The sequence below is a fragment of the Bremia lactucae genome, linkage group LG13 (assembly GCF_004359215.1).
Source record: "Bremia lactucae strain SF5 linkage group LG13, whole genome shotgun sequence".
In the NCBI taxonomy this organism is placed as follows: domain Eukaryota; phylum Oomycota; class Peronosporomycetes; order Peronosporales; family Peronosporaceae; genus Bremia; species Bremia lactucae.
Window position 1 is genome coordinate 2,704,486 of NC_090622.1, and position 12,555 is coordinate 2,717,040.

At 46.4% G+C, this 12,555-nt stretch overlaps 1 protein-coding gene across 1 annotated transcript; it reads left to right on the forward strand.

The window, feature by feature from the left end:
* Positions 1-255: 255 nt before the first annotated feature.
* On the forward strand, positions 256-3,094 carry CCR75_007147 (uncharacterized protein; the record flags this gene model as incomplete). The annotated part of the gene is made up of 3 exons (XM_067965211.1): positions 256-1,156; positions 2,128-2,556; positions 2,616-3,094. The coding sequence occupies 3 exons, from the start codon at positions 256-258 to the stop codon at positions 3,092-3,094; spliced, it is 1,809 nt and encodes a 602-aa protein (XP_067823280.1).
* Positions 3,095-12,555: the final 9,461 nt, after the last annotated feature.

Sequence of the window (12,555 nt, forward strand, 5' to 3'; positions counted from 1 at the left end):
AGTGTTCGATTGTTATCATCATGGCACGACACATGATCACTATCACCGTGACCATGACGTTTGTGTTGATTGAAGGAAAGAGAAAGTTTCGGTCAATACCTGCCTTTCATGAATATCAAATGCCAAAATGTCGTGACGGGTGATGCCATTGCCAAGTAAAGCCGTAATATCGTCTACTCACTCGATTTTTTACAAGCAACAAAGCATTCACCACAATTAGCAGCTTTTGCCTTCTTTTTCGGATTCCCTACAATTATGAAAACTGCTGCCGCATTCGCCGCTATCGTCGCAGTAGCTGTATTCATCACCACGGATGAGATTCAAGCTACACCGTCACTGCGTGGTCTACGCTCTACAGCTGAAAACCAGCCAACACATGAAGACGAAAGCAGCAAAGGTCATCACACCAGACATATGAAAAAAGTCGTTAAGAAAGTCACGAAGATTGCGATTCCTGTTCCAGTTGGAGTGCCACAATATATTCCAGTTCCAGTAAATGTGCCATCTTCAGTGGTTGCTAGTTCGAATACTGCTGTCGTCAGCTCATCCAACACCGCAGTCGCGGGTACTGCCACAGCAGCGGCTGGAGCAAATGGCTCTGCTTTTGGTCTGGTGACGCCCGCTCCGACAACAGTAAATGGACGATCAACGGCGACTCCTGCACCCACAACACCAGCATTCACGACACCAGCACCGACTAATGTCGCCAATGCAAACACAGGTAATGGCCAACAACCCGCCATACCAATATCGGGAACTCAGAATGGTGATTTAAGAACAGCCGAAATTCCAACCTTTTCAAACGTAGGCGGCAGTAATAACGCTATAGGAGGTGGACTTGGTATGGGAGCCAGGAACACTTTACCTGCCAATGGTGGAGGCGTTGCTCGTGGATTTGGCAGTGGCAACGCAATAAGCGGATTCAGTGGAGCAAATCAAATGGGTGCTCTCGGTGGCGGCATGTTTGGCGATCGTGGCGCTGGTATAAGTGGGCGTTTGAATGGAAATGGAGTCGGTGGCCTCGGTCAGCAGATGGACTTCAGGACACAAGGTGGCAACACGTTTGGAGGCTTTAGCAGCCAAAATGCTTTGGGAACGTTTGGCCAGGGTGGCAACAACGAGTTTGTTGGTGCATCTGGAGGTGTCGGACAATTTGGTTTTGAAGGCACTTCGTCGGGTATTAGCCGCAGATTCATTGGCAATTCCGCGTTTGAACGAGAATTTCGTCGCCGTGAACACCAACGCAGTCGTCGACTTTAATCATTGTGAAGCCGAGGGAACACATCCTCTTTGTATATTGAAGAACCTTATTCGGTGCCAAATTGTATTCGTTTTAATAACACTTCCACGATGTCCGTTTTTTATAGTTCAATTTCGTATTGTATTTTGTTGGGTATATCGCTGATGCCCGGATGTGGAAGGCAAAGCCATTCCTACCATCACTATTTGATTTGGAAATGAGACACTGTCCTGATATCGCCAAAACACAATTGTTAGTTGAGTACATTCGAGGTATTCTACCCTGTTGCGTTAGACATTACTGAATAAAGTGTTGGTGCAAGTATTGTTAAGTCTTCCTTTTGCTGTGTCGAATAGCTTCGATAATTCATGCATCGTTGTCGAAGTATATGTCGATTTTGTCGTCGAAGAATTTGTCGTATACGAAGATATCGATTTTAATAAATTACTTTCCTTGACGTTTCCTAACATGTCCATATTGTTTGACGTGGCCGCGACTTAAATATGGTATGCGCAAATTCAAGCCTCTGATCATGATCTTCTAAAAACGATTTGATTCGGGCAATCCTCAAATGCAAGAGAAACTATCGGGCAAAGTGTTCGATTGTTATCATCATGGCACCACGCCTGATCACTATCACCGTGACCATAACGTTTGTGTTGATTGAAAGAAAGAGAAAGTTTCGGTCAATACCTGCCTTTCATGAATATCAAATGCCAGAAATGTCGTGACGGGTGATGCCATTGCCAAGTAAAGCCGTAATATCGTCTACTCACTCGATTTTTTACAAGCAACAAAGCATTCACCACAATTAGCAGCTTTTGCCTTCTTTTTCGGATTCCCTACAATTATGAAAACTGCTGCCGCATTCGCCGCTATCGTCGCAGTAGCTGTATTCATCACCACGGATGAGATTCAAGCTACACCGTCACTGCGTGGTCTACGCTCTACAGCTGAAAACCAGCCAACCCATGAAGACGAAAGCAGCAAAGGTCATCACACCAGACATATGAAAAAAGTCGTTAAGAAAGTCACGAAGATTGCGATTCCTGTTCCAGTTGGAGTGCCACAATATATTCCAGTTCCAGTAAATGTGCCATCTTCAGTGGTTGCTAGTTCGAATACTGCTGTCGTCAGCTCATCCAACACCGCAGTCGCGGGTACTGCCACAGCAGCGGCTGGAGCAAATGGCTCTGCTTTTGGTCTGGTGACGCCCGCTCCGACAACAGTAAATGGACGATCAACGGCGACTCCTGCACCCACAACACCAGCATTCACGACACCAGCACCGACTAATGTCGCCAATGCAAACACAGGTAATGGCNACAACCCGCCATACCAATATCGGGAACTCAGAATGGTGATTTAAGAACAGCCGAAATTCCAACCTTTTCAAACGTAGGCGGCAGTAATAACGCTATAGGAGGTGGACTTGGTATGGGAGCCAGGAACACTTTACCTGCCAATGGTGGAGGCGTTGCTCGTGGATTTGGCAGTGGCAACGCAATAAGCGGATTCAGTGGAGCAAATCAAATGGGTGCTCTCGGTGGCGGCATGTTTGGCGATCGTGGCGCTGGTATAAGTGGGCGTTTGAATGGAAATGGAGTCGGTGGCCTCGGTCAGCAGATGGGCTTCGGGACACAAGGTGGCAACACGTTTGGAGGCTTTAGCAGCCAAAATGCTTTGGGAACGTTTGGCCAGGGTGGCAACAACGAGTTTGTTGGTGCATCTGGAGGTGTCGGACAATTTGGTTTTGAAGGCACTTCGTCGGGTATTAGCCGCAGATTCATTGGCAATTCCGCGTTTGAACGAGAACTTCGTCGCCGTGAACACCAACGCAGTCGTCGACTTTAATCATTGTGAAGCCGAGGGAACACACCCTCTTTGTATATTGAAGAACCTTATTCGGTGCCAAATTGTATTCGTTTTAATAATATTTCCACGATGTCCGTTTTTTATAGTTCAAATTCGTTTTTTATTTTGTTGGGTAAATCGCTGATGCCCGGATGTGGAAGGCAAAGCCATTCCTAACAGCACTGTTTGAAATGAGACACTGTCCTGATATCGTCAAAGCACAATTGTTCGTTGAGTACATTCGAGGTATTCTACCCTGTTGCGTTAGACATTACTAAATAAAGTATTGGTGCAAGTATTGTTAATTCTTCCTTTTGCTGTGTCGAATAGCTTCGATAATTCAAGTATCGTTGTCGAAGTATATGTCGATTTTGTCGTCGAAGAATTTGTCGTATACGAAGATATCGATTTTAATACATTACTTTCCTTGACGTTTCCTAACATGTCCATATTGTTTGACGTGGCCGCGACTTAAATATGGTATGCGCAGATTCAAGCCTCTGATCATGATCTTCTAAAACGATTTGATTCGGGCAATCCTCAAATGCAAGAGAAACTATCGGGCAAAGTGTTCGATTGTTATCATCATGGCACCACGCCTGATCACTATCACCGTGACCAAGACGTTTGTGTTGATTAAAAGAAAGAGAAAGTTTCGGTCAATACCTGCCTTTCATGAATATCAAATGCCTCAATGTCGTGACGGGTTATGCCATTGCCAAGTAAAGCCGTAATATCGTCTACTCACTCGATTTTTTACAATCAACAAAGCATTCGCCAGAATTAGCAGCTTTTGCCTTCTTTTTCGGATTCCCTACAATTATGAAAACTGCTGCAGCATTCGCCGCTATCGTCGCAGTAGCCGTTTTCAGCGCGGGGGGGGGGGTGAAATTTCAACAGAAGCGTTTGGTGCTCTAAAGGACGAGGTGCATTTTCTTCGCGTGGGCCTTGCTCGGGTTGAGGGTTCTTTTGAGGCGGTCCAAAACCGTCTTCAATGCCGTAACGTCAGCAGCCTAGTTTAGAGGGTCAGCTGGACATCCTTGCTTGGATGCAGCAGTCTGCGGCAGGCCATCTTTTCGGCACGAGCGCCTCCAAGTTCACATGTGAAGGTTTCCGATATGGCTTTAGCAAATCGACGTAGAACACTGGGTGTGTACGCAGCTTGCTAGAAAGGTTTAGCGTGTAAGCTAGGCTGTTCTTGGTCACGACCGTAAGTGGTCCAATCTAGCGCGGGTGCATTTTGGTCTTGAAGACCGCGGAAACCAATTAGTAGGTAGATTTCTAGCATGATAAATTCGGTCTCCGACCGCATAAGAATTACAACAGCTTCTGCATTTGGCATCTGCTTGTTCGTTTTGTTTGTCTTTGCTATCAGCCATCGTGTCACTTTCATGTCTTAGGACACTAAATCGCGTCGCGAGAAATTCGCTTACTTGTTTTGAAATGGTAGCAGGGCTGATATCACCAAGCCTATCGTCTAATTCTCCTCACCAAGATTGAGCCACGCAGTGGTATCATTAACGGAACACGTGGGTGGGTGAGACCGTTGACATAGAGCGGAGTGTAGCCTGTAGAGGCATGTACAGCGTTACTTAACGCAAAATCCACCACTGTGAGCATTGAGTTCCAGCGCTTTGGTGTCTGAGCACACTCACCGCACGTTTTCAGTGACGCGACGTGATTGACACGTTCAGTTTGACCATCGGTCTGCGGATGGTCCGCAGTGGACATATCCAATTACTCGGAAAATTGATTTCTTGAATTTACCCGTGAAATGGGGGTCCCGATCAGAGACAATTGCTACTGGCAAACCGTGTTGTCGAAACGCACGATCGATGAACAGCCTTGCTGTATCTTCACCGTCAATGGTTTCCGGCACAGCCGCTAAATGAGCCAATTTGCTCAATCGGTCAACAAAGACCACTATGCTGGAGTTACCGGCTGAATTATTTATAGACCAAAAACAAAATCATACTAATGAACTCACAACACCCTATGGAAACGGGAAGGCTCGCCAATGGTGTAGCAGCATAAGACGAGGGTTTAATTCGTTGGCAAGTTGCTACACACTGTTTATCCTTGGCGTAAGCCGAACGGATTAATTCAGGAATAGGCGACATGATAGTCGTTAAATGAGAGAGCTTATAATCCGGCCTGCGTGGTAACGCATCGGCCAAAGCATTCTGCTTGCCGGGCTTAAACTTCACCTCGAAATTGTATTCCGCGAAAAAGAATAGCCATCGGGCCATTCTCTGCGAGAGATAAGGCGACTTAGTCGCCGTGCGTAATGATGCGTGATCTGCGTATATCACAAACGGCTTAGAGCCGAGCAGATGAACTCTGAATTTGACAAGAGCATACTTCACAGCAAGTAACTCTTTGTCATGAACAGCTTTAAGCTGTCTAGACTCGAACGCATTTACACGTTCACACCCATCACCATCTATTTGTAACAGAGCACTGCCAATGGCAAAATTTAATGCGTCACAGACGACACTGAAAGACCAATTTGGAATTAACAGTGCCAGAATCGGAGCATGGATAATACTGTCCTCAACCGCTTGTAAACTGTGCTAATCCAGCACCAATCCGTATCCTGTTTAAGGAGGTTAGGTAATGGGCTAGCCATATCAGCGTAATTTTTGCTATATTTGTGTAAATAATTGGCGAGAACCAACCACTTACGCCAATCCTTTTGATTTTTAGGAACTGGCCGATCTACTATGCTTTTATTTTAGCGGGAACCGCTCTAAGACCTCGCTTCCCAAAGGAACTTCTTCTGCACCCAAAATGCATTTAAATGCATTGGCATACAATTCATATGTGCGCATACACTCGAGCACTACTCGCAAATGCTCTATGCTGTTTTCCCATCCGATCGACCCTGCTCCGCTCGACTATGGACAAAATGTCATCAAAATAGAGCTTTGCCAAACCTCGATGAGGGCCGGAAATTTGGAAAGCCCTTGTGGCATAATCAACCACTCCCATAGCATACCGCTTGGGGTGCTAACCGCTGTAAGCAGGATATCGCTAGCCCGCATGGGCAGTTGGTAATAACCATCGACTAAGTCACGTGCACTGTACATTGTACATCCCACCAAATTGTTTTATAGAACATTTTCTCCAGAAATGGGGGCTTATGCTGGTATAATAGCAGCATTGAGCCCGTTATAAGTATGCACAATACGCCAATTATCATTTCGCTTTTTGGCACAAACTTCGGTGTCGAATCGGGAGTTTTGCTCTCTAGGCCACTGTCGTGTGACACAGTGTTTGGTTCCAGGAGCCAAGTCAACTTCATGATGGATACCTTGGTAAAACAGATATTGGATTGGTACATACCAAAATCTTAAAATTCCTTAATCAAGGAATAGAATGGATCCGTAGAATCTTGAAGGATCGTTGATCCACTCCGCACACTAAGCGCAGCTTTTGTGTCATCCAGGACAGCTTCGTCCAGAAGTTACGATGAGTTCAATTCCATCGTTGGTCGAATAACCACTATCTCAGATGTGTCGCCAGCCTTCAAGTCTAGCTTTAAAGAGCATGTAGCGAAGGGATTGCCACAAGGCTAACTTCTCCTTCGATGTTACCGGCTACCCCTGCATACCATATGCGATGCTCGCTCGTATTGCTTTGTGAGGGTATAGACGCTTCGCGTCTCCCCTGTCTCGGAGTGGAGACAATACGCCTATTATAGGCCGGGACATTTACATCTTCAATTTTTTCAGCCTGTATTGGCTCTAGACCAGAGCTGGTGTCTAATTCGACATCCGACAAAGAAGTTAGGTAACTCAACTTCCTTGTCCAGCGACCGTTTATGTGTCACTTCACGTGCATTAGAAGGGCTTAACCGAAATGCCCTGGCAACCTGCCAATAGTGTCACTTCTGATACTCAGTATTGTGCCACCTCGGCCGACCACACTCGGTCGACTTAGATGTGCCACTCCACGTATCTCAGGGATTTTACACCCTTGATGACTCGGCCTTAGGCCTACAATGCTTTCAGCATTCAGTAAATCGTTATTTCAACGAGTGTCACTCGACGGAGTACGTGCCGTTGCACCCCCTTTTTCTGAGTCGGGCTAAAATAATGTTTACAACAGTGGAGTTTATAAACTTAGACATTCCAATGTCTAGAACACTGACAGATTCAGTCAAAGATTCGCGCCAATAGCGTTTTTGTTGCCTAGCAAAGGTGGGTTCATGACTCTCCAAAATTTTGTTAGAAACATTGCGCGTGGTGTCTAAGATCTTAGACCTCCAATCGATCCATGGCTCAAGGCGTTCAAGCCAGGCCATACCAAGGATGAGATCATATCTCAAATCCAAACCCAAGAACGAGACTGCGTTCCTCACTGTCAAAGTCCAGAAACTTTATACCTAAGTTCAACGGAACTTTAAGAACAGTGACTCGAGTACCAGTCGCTAAGCGAACAGTGCTTGTATCAATTTCATGCGCTTTAAGCCCCTTAACGTAATGCTGAATTCCCTCAAGGGAAAGACGTCAATTTGAAAGCTTGAATGTTCGAGGCGCGAGGTTCGTACATAATTAAAAGACGCTCTTGAATCAATTAAAATTAACCATGGCTTATCGAAGCCCTTCACAGTCGCTTGAGCAACTAACAGTCAGGCTTGTACTCAAGCTCGAGTCATTACGCACCGAGCCAATTAAGGCTAGGTCGTGTTTACTTTCACCTCCTAGAGGTTCAACAGAGCCTAGGTATTCCCCAGTTGAGCGCCGGCACCATCGACATTTCCTGCACTGTATCAGCTTCCTGGTATAGGTCGAGATTGATAATCTTTCTAGCTTTACGCGTATTGCGTAGCGGATAGAACGGACGTTAATGTTCGTGCTTCCGCACATATAACATCTACGGATGCTTTATGTTTTTTTACAGCTTGAAGTGCCTCTTCTCCTTCCTTAACGAGGCTTAGATCCATGAGCTCCGGTCTATTAGACGGTACCCATGTGCTCGAAGAGTTTGTACGGCAAACAGGTGTGCTAACACGAGCAGACTTTAAGTCGAACTCAGCGCGTAGCGCTATGGCAACCGCCTCTTCAAAAGTAGCAGGATAGGATCAGAATAATTCCGTGCGGGCAGCGCCCTCATTGAAACCCCCTCCCATAAATGCTATTACGACAATTGCTTCTGTACCGGGTCTTGATGCATAGATGCGATAAGAGATCTCATTCCTGAACATAATTCGCTTAGATTCGATTACCCTGTCTACTTGCTATAAGCTGTGATCGCATCCGAAAAGCCTGATCATGCGGTGCAAACATGCTGGTCATTTGCTGTTTCAGCAGACACCATGAGGGAAAAGCGCGGTTATGAACGTGCTGCGCGAGAGTGCCCACTCCACGGCTCTACCTCCAAGCTTCAAATCGCCATAGCCACCTTTCGACGTTCTTAGAACAAGGACGAGTCAAAGGACATCTCCATCTGCTTGATCCAAAATGGGAGGTTTTCTTTCTCTTTTTCCTGAAATGTCTTTACATTGACAACTAGAGGGCGAGCCTTAGACTCTAAATCAGGTACAGAGATGTACCGAGTTGGCATAGATGCCGCAAGGTGATCTTGAACCTGTCCAACCAGGGGAGATTCATAAGGCATAAAGTATTTAAGCCTTGCATGCAGAACCTCTGGTCCCTGGGACATAATAAACTCTATATTCTCTAGCCCAAAAACGGTTTGAGCTTGTCGTACGCTGTGCGTTGCGCCTCTGAAGTTCTGGAAACGTTTGCATGTCAGCGAAGGCTGAGTAATAAACAACTCAGGTGCAGATTGACTACGAGGACTACCAGTTGTAGTGGAGCTACCTCGCAATTTAAGTCAGAGGAAGCCTTATCGACTCAAAGAGTCTCTTTATTCTACAAACCTTATGGGTTAAACAACCCCGGTAGTCGTGCAAGCTATCAAAGCCTAATAAATCATAGTTCAAGAGGTTCAGGGGCTCGTTGAACCAAGTGGCAACTAGTGCCCGAGAGTACGTACCTTAGAAAAGCTTCTGTCTCTCATAGATCAATGCGCAAGCCTTAGGAAGGCACAGGACGCTTTAAGTTCAGTTCCCCTAGCTAATTTTTCAATATATTCCGGCCGCCAACTTTATATCTGGCCGCATATGTTACCCATAATACATTGGATTTAATAAATTATCTAACTTTCAAATCGAAAAAAGGGTATTATACCCATAAAGTAAATGTACCGCAACAACGGTTCACCACCCGATATGTGCCCCATTATATACTCCGACAACGATACTTGAATTATCGAAGCCATTTGACAAAGCAAAATGAAGTCTTAACAATTCGTGCACATCACTTAATTCCGTAATGTCTAACGCAACAGGGTAGAAAACCCGAATGTACTCATCCACTAATTGTGTTTTGGCGATATTTGGACAGTTCGGCGCCACCATCGGTATCCTTAGACGAGTGGGGTTCTGAGACCTCATCTGAATCAACATACCGTTTCAGACAACCCACATAAAATACGGGGCTCGTCTTCATATACGGGGAAAGAATGAACCTATAATTTGGGTCTCCAACCTCTTTGACCAACGTAAACGGCCCGATGGCTAATCGCTCATTCACAAGCGTTAAGCCTCGCTCACGCTTTTAGCATCAAACTCACCTATGACACCACCAAGAGGTCGGTCGTAGGACGTAGTTGCGAATAATACAACACCGTTATTATTTTGGAGCACTGGCATTCCTTGCCGTGACTCCATACTGACCACTGTCATACCATCAGGGTCACTAGGGCAAATTTCAGTCTTTGAGATGATACCCTCGCGGGTCATCGTCATATTGACGAAACTGTGTCCCTCTTACGCACCGAGCGTAGTAAGCCCCTCTACACTATGACTTGGGCTTCGCACAAACGAGACTGGTGTCCAAGGATGGCGTGGACACTTGTACACATAGCGAACTCCACGATATGCAAATGTTTATCTATTCTTTGGGAGTCGCTACCGTGCGCAATACATCCGCCACGACCCGATTAAAAAGTTTTGGCCACTCGGTCTGGGGGTGATCGGCTGTAGACATGTGGTGCTTGCTACCCAGCAGCTCAAACACATGACGCCAAAAACCCGACGTAAACCGTCGATCCCGGTCCGATTTTTATGGACTCGGGCATCCCGTGTGGTCGGTACACATGATCTAGCAACAAGATAGCTGCCTCCTTACCTGTGATCGTGGCACTACATGGTATTAAATGCACCATTTACTCAGTCTGTCTACACAGACGACAAGCTCCGTCAGAACCGTGTGGTCAGGCGGCGTGCCAAACATGAAGTCCAGACTAAATGACTTCCAACAATCCGTTGGAATCGGTAGCGGCTTCAGTGGTACACCGCTGGACGGTGCAGGCTTTATGCGCTGACACTGTTCGCCTAAGCGAGCATAGTTGGCCACACATCGATAGAGATGTGGCCACCAAAATTTATCTGACACTCGCTGTAGCTAAAGTGACTTAGCTCACCCTTCAGGTGCGACGGATGGGTTACCTTTCGTCCACCGAAGTGACTGAACAGCAGGCGACAGTGTTCGTCCTGACTAGCTCTTCTTAATTTCGGAGGCCAATGAGTTCGTCACGAGGTGTGCCTTCATGGAGCCAACGTTGACGACTCAACTTGTGCTTTGCACAAGACACACTTTGCTGATGCCTTGCCTCGAAGTCTGGTCTGCGCGATACGGGTCAGCCAGGATATTCGGCTTACCCGGCTTGTATTAACTTTAAAGTAATTTAGAGAAGAATGTGAGCCATCTTGCCATTCCAGACGAGAGGTGTAGTGAGTTCATTGCGGTCCGCAGTGATGCGTGATCCGTTTAAACCACAAATGGTTCGGTGCCCAATAGGTGCACACGAAACTTGACAAGAGCATACTTTATTTCAAGTAACTCCTTGTCATGCACAGGTAAATCAGTTTTGCGGCTTTTAAAATCCGGGACTGAAAAGCGATGACACGCTCAGCGCCGTCTTCATCCTTCTGCATGAGCGCGCTGACGATTACAAATTTGCTCACACGCTAAAGCGCTTATCCGCACTGGCAATGCCAAGACCGGTGCCTCAACAAGAGATTGCTTCGCTGGTTCCGTTGACCAAACCCAAACTGCGTCCTTTTTAAGGAGGTTGGGCATGGGCTTAGTTCGCTCCGCATAATTCTTGCTATACTTATGCAATTAATTATCGAGTCCTTGGAAATTGGCGCAAATCCTTCACATGTCGTGATATAAGCCAGTCCTTTACCAGTTTTACCTTGTCTGGGTGTGCTCGTACACCATGTGTACCTAGGGTGCAGCCCAGCACAGGTATCTCGGAGACCTCTATGACGCACTTTGCAAGCTGACGTACAATTTCGCGTCTTTCAGGGTCTGCAACACAGCGTCTATGACGCTTGTGAGACTCTATTTTGCTCAGCACTTCCTCGGTCCTAGTATGACGAATACATCGTCCAAGTAATGGGACGCGTAGGCACGGTGCTGACGCATCACGTAAGCCACCACTCGAAAGAATGTCGCGAGATGCGTTTTTCAAACCTTAAGGTATCATAAGTCACTCCCAAAACATACCGCTTTCGGTGCTTTCTGTCGTTTTGGCTACATTCAATTCTTTCATGAACACTGATAGTAACCATCCTTTAAATCCAACGCATAAAAGCTAATTGACTTTCTCACGGAGTTCAACAGAAGATGTTCCTGCGGTATTGGCGTTTGCGCCGAAATGGTGGCCGTGTTCAGCTTATTTTAAGCGTGAACCACGCGCCATCCATCTGTGGCTTTACGCGCAGAGAAGGTCAGCTGCAGCGAGGCGACTTGCTCTTACGTACATTTCCCGCCCTAGCTCGCTTGCCGAAGAACTCATCGATATCTTCGGATGTCAGCGTGAAGCCCAGATAGTCGACCGAGTGGCGTAGTGTATGGCATATTTTCCGTTGTGAATCACATCAATATTATTCAGTCGCTTGAACACGATGTACAGGTGCTCGAGATGCTCCTCCTCGCTTTCGGAGTTACCGAAAATATTATTTTCAAATAGACGACTACAAAAGCAAGGTCGTCAAAGATCTTCTCCACGCAAGCTTGGTATTCGTCAGGCACCGTAAAAATTCCGGTTGGGAGTCACTTGTACTGAAACTTCCCGAACGGAAGGAAGAAACTGTATAACCACGGCTTGGTGCAGCAAGACGACGCGCGTAGTACCCCATGCTTGCAGCAAACGTAGAAAGACGCTTGGCGCCTGCGAGACGTAGCAAAATCTCTCGAATTCGCAAGACTTTGTACAGGCTGCGCTATATGTAGCGGTTGAGTTCATTAGACTCAACAGATCAATAAACGAAGTGAACCGTTGGGCTTCCTCAAAAAAAGGCTGGCGATGCCATTTCTGAGCCAAAGATCTTCTCTAGCACGTCGATGCTGATAAGATGCTGGATTAGCTCTCGAGCCTTG